General features: G+C 39.6%; 1 protein-coding gene across 2 annotated transcripts in view; it reads left to right on the forward strand.

Moving 5' to 3' along the window:
• The window catches only part of LOC109042152 (uncharacterized), a 179480-nt gene that overhangs the window by 103326 nt on the left and 57676 nt on the right, over positions 1-18478 (forward strand). For both annotated transcript variants that reach the window (XM_019058734.2, XM_072300287.1), the window contains exon 3: positions 11103-11180. In XM_019058734.2, coding sequence (XP_018914279.2) covers positions 11103-11180 — 78 coding nt within the window. The remainder of the gene's footprint in view (positions 1-11102; positions 11181-18478) is intronic.

Below are 18478 nucleotides of genomic sequence, written 5' to 3' on the forward strand. Positions count from 1 at the left end.
GGGATCACGGAGCGTTACTCAACACGCTAGTCTCCAGAGAAATGTATCAATTTAGGGTGGAGATTGGATCGCTGAAGCTGAAACCTCCGCCTGCACTGGGCTCGCGTCGCACGGAGTCAACTTTTAAGCTTTGCAGCCAATCAGGGGTCACGTGATTAGCGATCGGTGACCTCTTCTCGCCCATCCTCGTCGACAAATCGTGCCAGGAATTGCAACTTATTCAAACTTCGTGCGCACTGCGGGCTGCTTCTTGAAATTGATAGACAAAGCGATAGACACAGAAGACGTTAGGAGTGTGGAGCGATTCTATTGGTTGAAATGAGTGGTTCTTATAGACTAAGGGAGAAAATGATGGACTAACTATAGGGTCTCCCGTAGGTTGCCATTGGTAGTCTATCGCCAACCTTCTTTGCTAATTGCAACCATCCGCTTACACCAATAGGATCCCTCCATATCCTTTTTGTCATCTTTGTCTATCGCTTTGTCCATCAATTTCAACAATCGGCCGTCTGAATGTGGAAAAAACCAGATTCATTACAATCAAAAAACCGTTTCTTCGTTTTTTTGTCATACCGAGGAAAATTGAGGGGCTTGGAGGACAAAGCGCGTAAGTACAATTTTTGCTGTTTCGAGAAATACGTTTTTGAAGTTTCCAAATGAAATTGATCCTTATGGCGGAAAGGTTCAAACTGACTTTCTGATGTTTAAAAATTAGAATTTAGTTGCGAACTTTTTACAGAATATGCATTAATGCCAGCTTTACTTGAAATCATTAATATCTCGATTTTTCAAAAACTGCACTCATGCGCCTTGCCCAATAACTACAATGAGTCCCTCAATTGATCCTGCACTGAAAAAATTGGCTCAAGTATGATGATTCTTGAATTTGCCGCCAGGAATTATTTCTATCTCGATTTAAGCTGAGTTTTTCTTGGGACAAGAAAAAACATGCTAGGGTAAAGCAAAAATTGGTTCATGTCAAGCAACAAAGTTCTTGGTTTAAGAAAAATTACTTCTTGGCGGCAAATTCAAGATTTTCTTTTTCAGTGCTGTTCTCCTGAAATGATATTCTGGAGTCCTGGACCCCCATCTCTCTCCAACCGAAAGCCCTCACGAAGCTACCGGTTGGAAAATCGAAGGAATCCTCGTGATTCAACAACGCTGCTGATCGGTTGGTTGCAGCACGGTCGCGCTCCGGCGCAGCGGCGCAGCGGCGCGGCGGCAGCGCGGCGCTTCTCTCCGAACGTGACAATGCGCAGATAATGACGCGTGCGACTTCGAACCAAACATGGCGTTACGCGCAGCGTTATTATCTTGAAGTGCATAGCCTGCCTCGCCGCGCGAACGCCAGATTAGATCCGAAGTTAATTTAAGTAATTGCACCCTAAGTCCGCACCGCGCGATGCTCTGCATTAATGTCCTGCGGACGCACCTCGGTGACTCTTGTTCTTAATTTGGGAGTTTCACGCTTCGAGGGATCGAAGTTTCCCGGAAAAGTCAAGGAACGGAAAAGTCGCCGGGAATTATCGGGGACGTTCTTGCGGATCCATCGGGGAGGCTTGCAGCGTGCGAGATGTTGCGAAGTGGGCCAGTATAAGATGGAGGATCGTCGGAACATGTTCACCGAATGGACGAAATGAGACCCGTGAAAATTGCCGAGAACGGACAACTATTAGGGAAAAGACTAACTAAACGACCGCCCGAGAGATGGGCAGAGGGCTGGCGCTATTCTGAGGATAATTGGACTACATTTTGCAATTAGGATCTACAATTTCTAGCCTATGTGTAAAAACACTCATAAGAATAGAGAAAATAATGGCACATACGTCGTTCCTAAACTAAGCCGGAAATTTTAGTTCCGAATTGCAAAATGTAGTCCAATTCAATGTTGCTATTGCTGTTTCTTTTAATTTTTGACAAATATTTTATACTTAGTAATGATTAATACGTGCTCGAAACTCGGGAGCCTGACAAAAATTTGTTTCTTCCATCCGGGTACGACGAAATGGGTTCAGAAATGTACATATTAATAAGATGCACGGTCGAAGAATTATGTTGAGGGTGAAACTCCTAAACCACATATGTTATCACAATTTATTATTTTAAAAAGAAAACTACTCAACGTATTTACGCTTTAAAATTTCAGTAATTTTTCTGCTCTGTGCGAAGAAAATTCTGTGAAAACTTGATGATTATGTCGATTCGCTCTCAGACAAGAAAAGATAACGAGAGCAGAGATTTTTAAACACCGCAGACGAGATACGTGGTCTGAAAGTTTCACCGTCAAATGCATTATACAAGTTGCAGTAGTAACAAGTATTTGTGATCAGCCTTTTCTTTTCTTTTTTTTTTCTACAGCACCGCTGACATTTTCCTTCTTGACTGAAATCAGGGTACTAGAAATGATTCTTCGACCGCGTAGAATTTCTTGACTTCTTCGTCGGGTTGTGCAAGTAGTGTTGTTATCCCTGAGGTCGACGCCACAGAGTGACAGAGGGCGAGGTCTGAAATCACTTGCTCTCATTCTATTCGCACGTGCATTATGCGAGACTTTGCGACCATTAGGAGTTACAATCTTTGACGCATTTTGCAAGAACGTCGATGATCTCAAAAAAATTGAGATGCCTCCATCACCCCGATGATTTCAACGGAGAGTATGAAAGCCGACCCATGTAATGGTAGTTTTGTAGTAATAAAGGCCCAAGTAAAATGCCTCTCAGTGGATGTGTTATTATAGGGCATATGAACGATGAAACTGCAAAAACGCTAATCTTGGTTTCCGACGCTGCAGACTTTCTATCTTTTTTTCTTCTTCTTCTTTTTTTTGATGGAATAATATTCAAAGTTTTCTCTTTAGGATTTTCCTTAATATATGAAGAATACTTAGTGAAAATCCCAAGTCATAGTGTTAGTTTGTTATTCTTTAATATAATACAATGGAAGCGGAGATCTTGAAAATTGCAAACTAATTCACCACCGATGTACGATTGACTTGTTCAACAACGCTGAGGAATGAAGAGACCATCTTCTCTAAGTATCATTTACTTTTCACGGTCTCCCTTGACAGAAAACGAGTTTTAAAACGCTCAGGTGTACCTATTGCAGTTCTGACAGTCATTCCCCCGACGGTAAATTCTGTAAAACAGTTGCAGTGATAGATCACCTCATTTTTCCGAAGTGCAATTTTGCGCTCACGATGCATATTTTTCAGCGCAGCGATGCTCACAGCGCAAGTCCACAGCATTGAAGTCATTCGCCTTTCAAACATCGCGTTAAAGCAAAATGCGTGACACAACTATATCAACTTTCGAGCCGCTCAAATTGTATCTCTCGAATTGAAGGCAAACTTGATTTCCAGACGAGTCAGACCAAGGGGCTGGCCAGCTCCCACGGTTTGACTCTTTTAAGGTGCCTCAGCTCATTGGAGTTAGAGTCCCTTTATACTGAGAGTCAAGACAACACCTCTCCATGGAGTCACAAACGGGAATAAAGATTACACAAATTGAACGTTTTTCGTGATCTTCGATCGGCCCATTCTCAAATTCCTTTCTCCGTTCCTTCTCTCATTCCGTTTGTTTCTTGCCGAACCCGTAATTCCCTGGTCGATTCCAGATTATAATCTTTGCAATCGGTGAAAATGTAATCTTTATTCCCGTTTGTGACACTGTGAAGGCCTAAAATACGGGAACCAATCAGAAATGGATTCACTTTGTCTTGACTCTCGGTATAAAGGGACTCTAGTTGGAGTTATCCAGGAGCTGTAGAGCCTTTATATTGGGGTGGGATTGAAGGCGACGCTCATAGTTTTTGTTATTATTGAGGCTAGTTTTCGAGGTTAGAAAATCATTATTCGAAATGACGCCATTATCAGGGAGTTGACAGGCGTTTATGTTGTTGGTTTGCGGACACTAACATGGCATCTCGGGATCACAGGCCGACAGCCATTCATCGTGAGTCTGGCGGTTGTTTACACAGCTGAGCGGTGGGACCGGGACCTGCGGGTCCTCCCGGATTCTGGAGCGGGGCAACTTGTCATCCTGACGTGAGTCGTCGCGTCTTCGGCGTCGGCGTCGTCGTCCGGAGTGATTCGCGTCGCGACGCCCGCGCCCCGCCGCACAAAGGATCGAGTCAATGGGAGAGGTCGGATAAAATTTGGAAACTTTAACCGCTTTTAACTCCGCTTATAGATCGTATTCGATAAATCAAACGGGTGAGATTGTATCGATATCGATCGGTTCAAAACATAATCATAGTCTCAAAAGTCAATTGAGTAATCTGGCGGAACGGTTTCTTGTTACAGATTTTTGATTCGTATGAGTCCTAAAGTAGTTATATTGCTGCCAAATTTCTCATTTTCAGCTCTCCTGACAAATATCCTAGCATTTTGGTATGAGGTTATGTTCTATTGTTTTGAGCCAAACGATGCATCGAACCACTATCGAGTACGATCTATACAAAACTTTGAGGTTATAAACGTGGTTCCATTGGTTTCCTCATGCAATTTTTTTCAGGAATCACCCCTTAACATTTAAAATATGACAAATTAGATATAAAAATTCGCAGTTTTAGTCAAAAATTTTATGTCCGACCTCTCTAATTGACTTGATCCACCGTGCGGCGTCCCCGACGCGCGTGTACCCGTCAAAACACGCTTTTGACCCGCGATCACCCGACGTACGACGCTCGCTCGGCAGACGTCGATAATCGTCCGCGACTCGGAGGAGGAGGGTGTGAAAATCAGCGTGAAGTTGTACGTACGTTTCAGGGAAATCTACCAGCAGTGAGGCGTGAAAGATCGATTATCGATATTTCCCCAACTGAAGCTGTTGCAAGGGATCGATTATTGAGGTGTTCGTCACGAACACCCTTTTTATCGATCTTTTTCCACGGGTTTAAACCGTAGATCAATCGATGTATCGTGAAGCACGTCACGCTATTGAAATCTATACGATGCGGAATAGCGGCCCTTCTCTCACGAACGAATGTAGAATACGAAGGGGTCAGGATCAGAGGAGCTTTCTGCATTGCGACGGTGAAAAATTTCCTTCTGAGAAATTATTGTGAAGAAACTTGTAAAAACTTGAATATTTTCAAAAGACGATACTCTATTAAAAAAGTATTAAAGTAAATCAAGAGGGAAAAATTTTTTCGAGTATTTTTTGAAGTGAAATTTAAGTCAATGGGAGTGCTGAAAAACTCTGAAAGGATCCACTGAAGTCTTTTAACACTATATGGAAAAAAGTATTAGGGGTTATCCCCTAAAATTGTGATACTACCCCAATTTGTTGGATGATATAAACATTTCCAATCAATCCTTGTGGTAGCACCGCAAAATTTGGGACTGACAACTGATTGGAAATGTCCATATCATTCATTAACTCTGTGCTCGTTATCACGTGTAAGTCTCGAACATTTTCGGTAATTTTTGAGGATTTTCTCACTTACATTTTACCGGATTGACACTTTACTTTAAAAATACCTAAAAACCATAAGGTTTCACAGCTCTTTTAGAATCTTTGAAAGGGCTATTTAACCGTCACTGTCCTTAGAATTTATCTGAAACCTATTTCCTTATTCAAGATTCGCACATATCACATACGTGCAAAATATCCGAATATTTCTTTCAAATCACGGGAATACTTGCCACATAATGATTTTCACAGCGGTAAAATCGGAATAAGATGCTGTGTATGAATATTTTGTACACTACCGCTTTTGTGCTTTTCTCTACACTGCTTGTAAGTTTTCTCTGACAAAATTCAGTAGCACCGTCGTCAATGGAGGACAAGAAAATACTACGCGGAAAGTTGCAAATATAGTTATTCACAATGCAGTGCTCAGCTCTCGTAATTTTTTTTTTGTGAACGTTCAGATAATATACAATTTTTCCAGAACCTCCAGATAATATTTTTTATTCAAAATGTTATTTATCTATGCCAAGACTGGATATCTCATCCGGATTTATTTTATAAGTCACGAGTTTGTTCAAGTTTCAGAGCGTTAGTGACGTCTTTGAGACATAATTTTAAGGTTATCACCAGCTTGTCCTGGGGTGATCTCGACCTATCAGTAAACTTGGATACCAGCCTCTGGACGAAAGGTGTACAGAGTGCGTGTTCCGTATTTAAAGATGACTGATAAGAGTAATGATTGTGATAGGAAGGAAAGTTTGGAAAATAGTTTTTTGCAGATTTATAAAATTAGTCATAAACTGCGAAAGTTTAAACACATGCATTTTCTGATGGTTTTAACCACTTAATTTTCAGAAAATATTCATGGAAAAGGAAATGAAAAATGTAAGAAACTGTTTTGAAAAAATTACGATCAGCCATTTTTAAAAAAATAAAATGTTACGAAAAATCTATGACGTCTCAAACCAAGATACTTGGTTTCATAGTTTCGCCATCGCTGTATACTTACATAAAACTTGTGTGTATTAATGGTGTAACGCAAACAAAACCCTATCCCCATATGGGATTTTCAAAATTTTTGCGCGTTCCATAATTTTCTAGAAGAAAACCATCTTGCATGTTTTCGTGTATCTTATAACCAACATTTTCAGATGTACGAATGAGTTATATGGTATATAAAGAACTGAAAAAATATCGTTTTCCCCCAATTTAACATTATTTGAAGTGTTGCAAGAAATTATCATGGCTGTGGACCAAATTACAAGATGTTTTAGTTTTATTTTTGACTCATATAACATCGTTCAAAGTCATTCTTTATTTATACGAGCAAATTTAATTTGGCAATTTAATTTTTTACATGAAAACGGTTGTGCAGATTTTTGTGCATATTGCAATGAATAGTCTGCGTAGTACGTAGCAAATTCCTCATAATTTCAAAGGAATCCGCACAAACGTTCTCTCGTGCAAAATTAAAGCGCCCCGTTAAATGTGGCAATAGACGATGGCCTGGTTCCTTTTTACTAAACGTGGTGCATATAAGTCTTTGGTGAATCTCAGTAAGGCGATCCAAAATTTTTGTCGTAGGCCTGAACAAAAGTTCGGTTATAGAGACTGCGACTTTTGACTATCGACGATGTTCGGTTATTTTGAACGATTTTCCCCCCCATTTTTTTTCTCTCTTTGTACGCCAGGAAGCCAAACTAAGAACATATCTCGTAACCCTTATCAAATATGAATTGCGAACCCCAACGTGCCACCACACGGTGGATTGAGTCAATAGGATAGGTTGGACAAAATTTGGAAACTTCAAACGTTTATAACTCCGTTTATATAAAACTTTGAGGTTCTAAAAGTAAATCCGTTGGTCTTCTCGTGGCATTGTCTTCTATGTGCACCCCGTAAAGTTTAAAATGTGACGGAATAAACATCAAGATTTACGGTTGTCGTTGAACATTTCAAGTCCGACCTCTCTAATTGACTCCATCCACTGTGCGCCATCGGTTACAGCACATACAGCTCTATCATCACTTATCAGAGGAAATAAAAAGCCTCTTTTTCATTGGGAAAGTGTGGTGAAGCCTTTGAAAGTTCAAGTCACCGAGGCGCAATAAAAAAACGTTGTCCGATGCATCTTCCCCCTATTTCCGCTCTCTCTCCCCCCTACATTTTTCCCGCCCCTCCTCTCGCTCTCTCTTCTCTCCCTCGAACGTGAGCCGGCATTTCAGGACGGGAGCATAGAGTAGCCGTAAGCCCCCCGCCGGCTGCAAAACCGGCGCCTTCCAATCACTCCACCGCAACCCGCTCGACATCCCCCAACCCTCCTCGCAAGCCACTTCAGGAGTCACGAGATACCGAGACAGACATACTGCCGCGCCAAGGAAAATCGCCGTATGAACATTCAAGAGTTGCCAAATTTCCTTCGATAAAATGCTTATTTTCGATGAACGCCTTGAATGTTCTTCCTTGAAATTTTCAGGAACTTTAGTTGAAATTGTCAGCAAAATTATCTGACAAATCGGAGGAAAAATATTTACATATTTTCCCGAAAATTCGTGATTTACCAGAGGAAATTTGGCAGCGCCTAAGGGTTCATACGGCGTTTTTCCTTAGCACGCTAGCATAGCCTCCGCGGAAAGGCAATGAATCGCTCGATGAAATGTTTCACACGTAACGTTCCTACAATGTAGGTGCCGATTATTCCAACGTGATCGACACACCGTCGTCATGAGAACGGCTGTGTCGATTGAGGTTTTTAGATCAGAGAGCAAAGAAATTTTAATGATCGACCCGCTGCAGACTTGAACTAGATTGACAGGTTGTCGATACTTTGGAAAATAGGAACTGATCGTTCGATCATCGGCAAAACTTCAATAATATCAAGTTGAAGCCTCCGATGAATAAGTTGAACATTTTAAAAAATTGAGCAATTATTGATTCAAACTGAGAATGTTATCAAAGGTATGTTGCAAGAAAAGGACTACAAACACGCAATACCACGCTGAATTTAAATTTTTTATGAGCCATGAAGACTGAATGCAGTTTTCAAACATTCACTTACTTTTCTCGAAATCACAAACATCTTTCATTCATCTACGGCTTCATCGATATCAGTTGAGATCACTGATATTAACTGATACCATTTTCCCGCACTTTGCGACGGCCAATTGGACTACATTTTGCAACTCGGAACTATCATTTCTGACTGATCTGTAAAAACACTTATGTGCACAGGGAAACGAATGGTACATATGTCGTTTCTAAACTGAGCCAGAAATTGTAATTCCAAATTGCAAAATTTAGTCCAATTGATCCTCCTTACTCGGGGTAGAGACTTGGTATTGGTAGCGATGTAATCAGGGAATCGAGCACAAGTCAGGAAGAACATATGAACAAGACTAAAATCCAAGTCCGATTTTTGGCGTTGGGTTCATTCAATGGGTCAGGAGTTATATCACCGAAATGATAAAGATAAACGTCATCACTGCGGTAACTTTTCATTTTTTGGATAATCAAGAACATTGACCTTTATGGTCAGTTTGGACGATGAGCTATGACAGCATCTGCGCATACGAATGAGGATTTACACTTTATTACTGTGAGGGTCAATCCTCCTCGGGGAGTTAATATCATTTGCATTCTTTTGAGGCATAAGAAGAAATCTAAGAAGAATTCCGAAAGCCGAAATTCAGTCGGGAAATTATGGTCCACATAGGCGGGTCCGAACACCTCAAACGCGGGGGACAAAAGGGGGGGTCCGGGGGGCTCTTCTGAGAAAATTTTCGAAATGTTAAAGCATTTGATATGCAATTTGAGTCAATTTCATCATGAATAATCACCAAATATATGCGTCCTTCCTTCTTCTTTCCTCCATTCCTTCCTTTTCTCTTTCTTCCCAGTCTTTTCCTCCTTTTTTCGGGCGAGCGGGGGTGGGGGGGCGTACACCCTTTACGCCCCCTTCCTTCGCTGAACAAAAATATAGTAGATTTTGTCATACATGTGACACAGTGATCCGAGTATGGTCATTAACACCAGATTGTATGGTAGCATTTACCATACAGTAGTAAGAATCACGCGAGTCCTGGTGAATACTGCTATAATTTTGGCCATTTTCACTAAATAGTATCACTGTGAACAAAATCAAGCAGACTTATTGTAGCCTTTTTTTTAAGTCATGGATCCACGTATGATGGTCTGCCACACGAAGAAAAAAGTATCACAATCCCAACTATGCTCCTGGTTGATTTTGGCGCCAGATATAAGAGTATAGTCGCATCAGTCAGAGAGAGGTACGGTTAAGTCTGCCGAATGTGTGGTTGGGTCAAACATACCTCTAGCTACTCATATATCTGGCACCAAAATCAGCCAGGAGTTGGTTGGGATTGTGATACTTTTTTTCAGTGTGTGGTGCAAATTATTTTTGTTTCCTAAAAAGAAAAAAAAATTAATCCAACCTCGGAACCATTCTTTATGATGTACGTGTCTGCCTCATTTCGACATTAAGCGTGGAGTGGGGGGTTTGCGGTAAGGAGATCTGTGGCCTGCCAAGAACTGCACTCGATTCCGCAGAGTTGCGTTCTTTTGAGCAATTGCGGGGCCGATCGTTTCATGAATTTCGAACGAATTAAGGAAAAGTGCAGCGTTAACGGGCGAGAAAGTTGACTTGGACGAGTCGGAGTTACGGTCGCAGCCGTTAAAATTTAATTGGAAATTAGTCGGCTTCGGGCACATCACCCATCTTGTTTTGAAAAACCAGTTTTCCTCCTGCACCGTCAATGTCGCGTCACTTTTAGGAAACATCTCTGCTCTGCGTCTCGTCCCGGTTGCCATGTCTCTGGATTCACACTCTCTCAAAAGTGGCAATACTGCTCTCCCTTCCTTTAAATTCAGGGCGGAAAAATTTCATGAAAAATAAAATCTTGAAATTTCACGTGAAATCTCTCATGAAATATCAGAAATTTATGAAAGATATTGGAAAATACCGGTTCCTTTTCATGTTTTGCAAAATGCAAAAATTGTGACTTTCTTCCATTTTTGTGTGTTTGAGTGCGGGTTGCATACTCTAGCCCCTGAAAAATATGAAATATTTCACAGCCTCGTGAAATTGCGTGAAGTATGCTGCATGCTGCTTCTAATTAGACTAATAAAAAAAAGTAGTTTCATGTTCTATTGTGCCCACTTTTAAGAATAGCCCCTGATTAATAAAAAAACGATTAAGACCTATTTAATTCTCTTATGAATTTTTTGCACTTGAAAAGTGTCTCCAAAAACAATTATTCATTGATACACTAATCCTATTATTAACCATTCATGACTCACCGCGTAATTGAGATCGTAAAAACTCAAAATCTAATCTCTGATTTAAAAACGTAGTAGATTGTTCCGAGAACATTTTGAGACAAAAAAAAGCCAAAAAACGTCGACCCAAAGCAGAACTCAAACGTTTTGAGGTGAACGGATGAAATACTTAGTTCGAATAAAACGGAAATCGAATCACTTCATGAAAAAGAGTAATTTTTATTTATTCAGACTGAAACATTAAAAATGAAGAAACAAGTCGGTAGCCAGACCGAATCGCTACGATCTTTACTCTCCACGCTCTATGATAGATACATTTTTGCTTTCCTCTCTAAAACCTACGCATTATATAATAAGAAAAATTGGTAACTGTTAACTTTATTTGTATTGTTTCAGGTAGAAAAGATAACAATGAGACTGAACCGATTAAGGATAAATTCACACCACCACCACCCGCACCGAAATTTAACGAAGGTAAGCCATCAAAACTTTTAAATAATCGACCGGGAGAACCATTTACTTTCATTGGAATATTACAATTTTTTGAATGATTTGTTCTCTGCAAGGAAAGAAATGGGCCACTAGACAGGATCTGTAGTAGAAGAAAACGTCATATGTTTTCTATTCAAAATCTTTCATATAGAACAATTTACACTACAGGCAGTTTTGAAATAAACTCCTGAGCGAGATATTAATAAGTCTCTTTATCACAGATCAAATGGAAGTTTTACTATGCGTAGGACATCATTTGTATTTCTGCAATTTAACAAATCTTAATAGAAAACACTTTATATCTTATTCAGCAGTTGATTTTCAGATTTCCCGTTGTGTACTTCGTTTTCCTCGTAAAATTTTAAAACACGTAGCGTTGTGCTTTAATTCATACCTTGTCTAGAGGCCCACTGGAGTAAATTTTTGCGTTCGATTCTCAAGGGGTATAAAATGTAATAATTTTGTAAAAAAAAAAAAAAAACTATTTTTTATAATAAAATACGTGATAAGAACCTTACCTAACAGCAAAACTTGAAGGTAGGTAAGTAATTTACGAAAATGTTGTCACCTTTGGTTAGGATTTTGTTTAATAGCTCTAAAAAAATTCTGTTGGACTCGAAATCTCTTGCTTACTTTTATAGTGTAGTGCTATCGGAATGATATCCAAAAGGGTATCCAATGATTTGTGGTAATCCCAAATTTCTCCAGATTTGCTCACGATCTCAGCTAATCAATGGTAAAGCTAAGTTTGTTTTATGAGAGAGGAAAGTCCAAAAGCTTAAAAAATTACCTTTTTCTGTGTTGAAAAAAAGCAGGCAAAAAGAAAATAAATTCTGGGAGGACTTGACCAGGGATCTGCAACATGTCGTCGCACGGAAAAAATTAAATTGCTGATTTAACAATGTTGTATTTAAAAAGATTGACTGCAATGTTGCAATGTAGATTTTACAACAAGAAAATGCTAATTTAAACCACCCCCGTGGTTAAATTAGCTCTCCACTATTGTAAAATGTACTTTTGAAAAATTGCAGTCACGTTTCTTAACGACTGAATCGTTAAATCAGCTATTTAATTTTTTCCGTGAACTCCTCTGCGTAAGGGCGTAGCTCTATTTTCACATGAGCCTTGGAAAGCATTAAGGTATATGGAGAACAGGGTTCACGTGGAAATTGAGATACGCCCTTACGTCAGAGGAGCGACAATATGAGAGTATACGATTGCATATTAAAAATCCACCTGCACCTCGATTGTTGAATCGTTATAGAATGACCTTGATCGATATATAGCATTCTCAAGATAGGGAGTTATAGATCAAGATCGATATATAGCATTGTCAAGATAGGAAGTTATCGATCAAGATGGATGTACAGCATTGTCAAGATAGGGAGTTATCGATCAAGGTCATTGGACCATCTAAAAGCCTCTAAAGACAGCTCAAAGAACAGACCTTCCGCTCATAAAGCCTTTTCGAAGTCAGAATCTGAAATATGCGCTATTTAAAAAACTGGTCGGTCATTGGTGATGGTACCAAAATTCAACATCAACGGCAAGGTTAAAATGAATGCGGTTACGTAATAGCAGCGCCGGAAAACGTGAACGCTGTCAAGTGGAATGAACATATCGCAAGATGGTCTCGGAAACCCCCACCACCCCCTCCCCATTTGAGCCCCCCTCGGAAAAAGAACTTTTCAGTTCGATACATCGAGCTCGGGAAATTCGATGTATCGAAGCGGAGGGTTGCCGCTATCCCGGGAAAATCCCGAAAAACCGTGGGTCCGTATCTCTGAATCGTGATCAGTAAAGAATAACATACGGGTCATAATGTTACTTCAGTACATACGCGTTTCTTTCAGAATTCCCACGGAAGATACGGCTTTTTCCAGCTTTCTTGTCCTATTTAGGCGAAGACTTGACAAGCCTCGAATCATTCCGAGTCCGAGCTCCGGCCGTTGCCAAAATCCGCCTCCGACGTTTTTTCTATTATTTTATTTTCGGTCGGAGATGAAATGCATTCGAATGATTTTACGAGTCGTACTTTTGCTTTCGTCTTGACGAATGTCCAATTAAAATATTCCTACCGACCCGTCCGGGCGTCCTGTCGCGCCGGGACGAGACCCCCGCCCCAGCCCCCCTGTTTTCCGACCCCCCTACGCCCCCCGCCCTCTACCGGTTCCCGTAATAGACGAGAACACCTCGTAATTGTTTCAGACCAACAGCTTCGCGGTCTGCTTTGATGGCGCCCCCGCCGCATGCTACCGCACACCTTTTAAGGAAGAACGCCGTATGAGCCTGCAGACGTTGCCAAGTTTCCTTCGATAAGAACCGAATTTACTGGGAAAATTGTGAATATTATTTTCCAAAATTTTTAGAACATTTTGTACGCAATTTAATCTAAAATATCTGAAAATTTCAAAGAAAAATATGCCTGAATGCCGTAAAAAATACATGTTTTACTAAGGGAAATTTGGCAACTCTCGAATGTTTGCATGACGTTCTTCCTTAGCACGGCAGAATTTTATTCGTGGTATAATCTAGAGTATCTGAAAATTTGAGTGGGAAATGTGCATAATTTTGCTCTTAAAAAATATTGTGTGAGAGGAAATTTCGCAACGATTTAATGGCCATACGCCATTTTACCCGGGCACGGCATTTTTGGTGTTCATCGTTTTGTGTTTCTCTATTCGATCCGGCTTGTGACTCGTTCATTTGTGTTTCACTTGTGTCTTTACTGACACAAAATACACACAGATATGTTCAGATGTGACAAAAGAAGGGGATACCGGTAAAAGTACAATGTGTGCTCACTAATTAGGATCTGGAATACGGGTTTTAGGCTTTTTTCAACCTAATTGGTTCTTGAACTAGCGAGATTTCGAACTGAAGAGAGGTACTTTGGATACAATTTTGACTCAAATGATTTTCATACGAGCTACATAATTTGAAGCAAACGGCGAAAAAAAGTTCGGTTAATAATTAACACCGAAGTTTTTCGGTACCAGCATACCAGCATATGCTGGTATGGACATGTGCAAAGAATGTCGGAGGAGAGGTTGCCCAAACAAGTTTTGGATTGGGTACCACCTGGGAAGAGGCGACGGGGACGTCCCGTAAAGGGTTGGCGGCAGGGCGTTGACAAAGAGATGTTGCGGTGTCAGTTGCCCGATAACCTCTGGGAAGACAGGCATATGTGGCGCTTGGGTGTCGTAGAACGCCAGAGTGCGTTATAAAGCGACTTTATATATATATATATATATAGTTTTTCGGTTCAGGTAACGTAAGTTCCCGGTCGCAGATTCCGAACTTTGGTTAGACTAATCGAAATCGGTTCCTGCGACTGAAGTTTGTGGTTACCTGAGCCAAAAAAGTTCCGTGTCTCTTTCTGCGGATCTGGGCGTTTACTCGGGAAATTTAGAACCATCTTGTGCCACACACAAAAAAAGTAAAAATTAAATGTATGAGCCGAAGTTCATGAACTTTTTTCGTAACTGTAGATTATCCAATCGCTCTATTCGAACTTTCTCGCCTATTTTTATGAACATAACGACTTTCCCACTGAGTTCGATAGTTTCCTTCGTATAAACTACAAGCTCTTCAAAGTAAAAAGCTTGGGCGTGCATTTTAAGTATGCACAACAAATAGAGCAAAAAGAAAATAAGAAACGAACAAGGAGTAAGGTTGTAAAAAGTGCACATACGTGAGTTACTTTTGTATAAAAGCAGAGTGAAGTTATATGTTTCGAAAATTTATGAAAATCACAGGTATTTGATTTTTTTTGGTTTTGATTTTTTGGTGTAGATTCGACGTGGCTGAGGTATATAATATTCAATTTATATCAATATTTAACTCGGGCTGAATTTGTATTCAATCTTCAGAATGTTTTAGATTAAACGGGTGGGAAGGAATGTAAACACAGACAGCTGAAAAATTACCCAGCTTATAACCTCGCTCCGACATAAAGTTCAAAGTTGAAACACCTCGGAGAAGCCCGCGACAGTTCCGGCCATATATATGCCAGCCGAAGCTTTATGAAGCTGGGTTCTAGATCAATAACACCCGTTTTGTCCAGGCATTAACAGTTGCACGCTACTGACTCCGACCGAATGCATCTTCTATAATCCCGTTCAAATCTTCCTGAAACGAAATTATGTTATCATGATTACTGAAGCAAGGAATTAACAGCGAGCACCAATTCAAAAAGCTGAGTAATTACGTTCTGAGTTTTATACATTCGTATTCCACTTCGCGAAAGAAAAATTTTCCGCGACACGCTACTTTCATGATTATTTGTTTTTTGATACATTTCTATTCGCGTTCACCTCCTGCTCGTGGATTACATCCTCCATTTAGGTTTGAAGCTTTTTTGTGAAGAGGACAAGAGACATCAATATCTGGCACTGCCGTCTAAAGCAGAACACTGCAACTCAAATTAATTAGTATTTTCGATCTATTCACTTTCATGGGTTTCACATGCACTTGTTTTTCTTTCCAAAAAAAAAAGAAAAACAATTAGATGTAGGACTGTGCTATACTTCCAGAAGTTTTTGGAAGATCAAGTTTAAAGAATTGAAATTCGCCTTCAAAAGTTTTATGTCTTGTCTAAAGTCACTCGAAACTACAACTTCACGAAGATTCATGGGTCCACGTGGATCCCATGAACCTTTTTAAACAATTTTCAAACCTGTGCTTCCGCATTAATTTTGACAAGGACCCACAATTTTTGGCGATGGCTGCCAACTTTCAAACCTGAAATTTTAAAAAGTCATGTGGCAGTTTTGAGCTTGTGGGAAGTTTTACTTACGCCTGAATTTTAATAATGTTTTTTTTTTTTTTTTTTTTTTTAAAAAAAAAAGTAAGTTAATGAATAAATAAATGAATAAAATAAAGTTTGTAGGCTTGACGAATGTCGCTGCATGAGTAGTATTAATTTAAATATTGATCCGTGGTGTCAATGCTGTGTGGTAATGTCTATACTGCCGTTCTAAGGAAGAACGTCGTATGAGCCTTCAGACGTTGCCAAGTTTCCTCCGATAAAAACCGAAATTACAAGGATAATTGTGAATACTATTTTCCAAAATTTTTAGAACATTTCGTACGCAATTTAATCTGAAAATTTCAAGGAATAGTGAGTATGAATGTTTTCAAAAATACATGTTTTATCAAGGGAAATTTGTGCAACACTTGAATGTCCATACGGCGTTCTTCCTTAGCACGACAGTGTAAATCCTGGATAGTGGCTCTTGAACCCAGATTGTTATTCTGTGGGAGATTTTGGCTCACGTTTCCTCGCACCGAATGAGAAAATCGCAGGATTTCTAAATCTATTCGCAATGAAGAAGGGAACGAATTCCGAAGACAAACAATAGACGACTATTCTCTTTAACCTTGACTCTCGTCTTTAATTTACTTACTTTCGCGTGCGATGCACGCCGCTTGTGAATAGGCAGGCGTGCAAAATATGGGAACGACGCTCATCGGTTCTGGTTGCAGTACTGAACAGGGAAAGAAAAACGAAGAGTTTTACCACAATTACTATAAAAAGAGCACGAAAAAAGCATCCGCTCCTATTTGCTTGGCTAACAAAAGAGCGTAACTAAACTTAGAGATGAGCCCGAAAAAGCTCCGAGTCGTGTAGAATACAGGGTTCATTACGAGGTTTAGTAACGTTCCTATTTCAAAGGGCGACAATTTGTGCTATACTGCCTTGCTAAGGAAGAACGCCGTATGAGCCTTCAGACGTTGTCATATCTCCTTCGATAAATAACGAATTTACCGGGAAAATTGCTAACATTTTTCTTAAAATGTTTTAGACAACTTTGCCCTCCAATCAATCTAAAGTATCCAAAAATTTTAAAGAAAAATAAGTATAACTTTCCTCAAAAATACATGTTTTATCTGGAGAAATTTGGCAACTCTCGAATATTCACACGGCGTTTTTCCAAAACACGGAAGTATAGTCATGGAATCTTCTTCTGGTGATTCAAACGCATACACAAGCAATGAATATCAGCATTTACCTAAACGCGGATTTCTTACATCTAGGAATACTGGAATAATCAATGCTATTTCAGGAGCGTGATGGGTGACGTCATTCATCAGGACTTAAAATCTCAAGAAACACAATTTTTTCGGTCTTTCGTGAACAAATACTTACGCGCCATAGTATGTCCTAAAATCCCGATTTCATCAATTGATCGATGGACTAAAGAATCTTTCTCCTAAGTCCCAAAGATCTACCTTAAGGTGCATATTGATTGTTCCTATCAGAAACAAAATTAAGGCGAACTAAATTACTACATCAAGCGATATGGTAATTTTTCCAACGAATATATTAATTTAGTATACCGCGTGGCTGGATTATCATCCATATAACCTCGAGTGAGCATTAATCGTACTTGTGGCCCCTTAAAAACACAATAATTATCAAACGCGCGTAAATTTGTTTTTTATTCTCTCGGTAATTCCTGCCGACCCGGATCGGGTCAACAGCCGAGCTTTAGAGCCTGAGGTAGCAACTCGCCGGTGATATTTCTCGGTTGTACGCCTTGAACTAAATTACGACCCGGACAACCATCTCAATTTTTTCTGAACTTGCTAGATTAGCTGCACTTTTCATGAGAGCGAGATCGTTTCTTTTTTTTTTTTTTCTTTTTTTTTATACATACATAACTTGAGAGTAAAATTGAATCCTCAAGTATAAAATCTTAACTTCAAAGGAGCTACTGCAAGCTGGAGATACAACTATGTACCTACTCTAATAGTACACCAAAATAGAAGCAGTGAAAAAAAAATTAAAGGAGCTAATTAATAGGAAATAATCGTTTTTTTTTTTTTTTTTTTTTTTTTTTAGAAACTTTAAGACAATACTTAGACATTCTCAGTTTTAATAAGTTCTTTTAAATGTTAAAAAATGTTTATCATGTTCGGTTCTAAAATGGAAAGTTAAAGTATTTTAAACAAGTTTTTGACAACCCCTATTGTTAAAAACCTCGGGAACTCTGTATCCAGCACCCAACTCGCTGAGGGCTCGGAGTTGTTATGGTGAAAAATCGACTATCGATATATCTCCATTTGAAGCTTTGATAAACAGTCCACTATCGAAAATATAAACTAAATCGATATTTTGCCATAGGTTTCAATGGCAGGTCCATCAGTTCATCGTAAAGCACGGTATACCTTTGCATGCAGTTTGCGATGAATCGATGAATCTGCCATTGAAACCTATAGAATAGTATCGATTATCAGGATCTACCCAACGAACACCGTAATACTGGATTCTTCAC

This window comes from Bemisia tabaci, chromosome 5 (genome assembly GCF_918797505.1).
Source record: "Bemisia tabaci chromosome 5, PGI_BMITA_v3".
Classification (NCBI taxonomy): Eukaryota; Metazoa; Arthropoda; class Insecta; order Hemiptera; family Aleyrodidae; genus Bemisia; species Bemisia tabaci.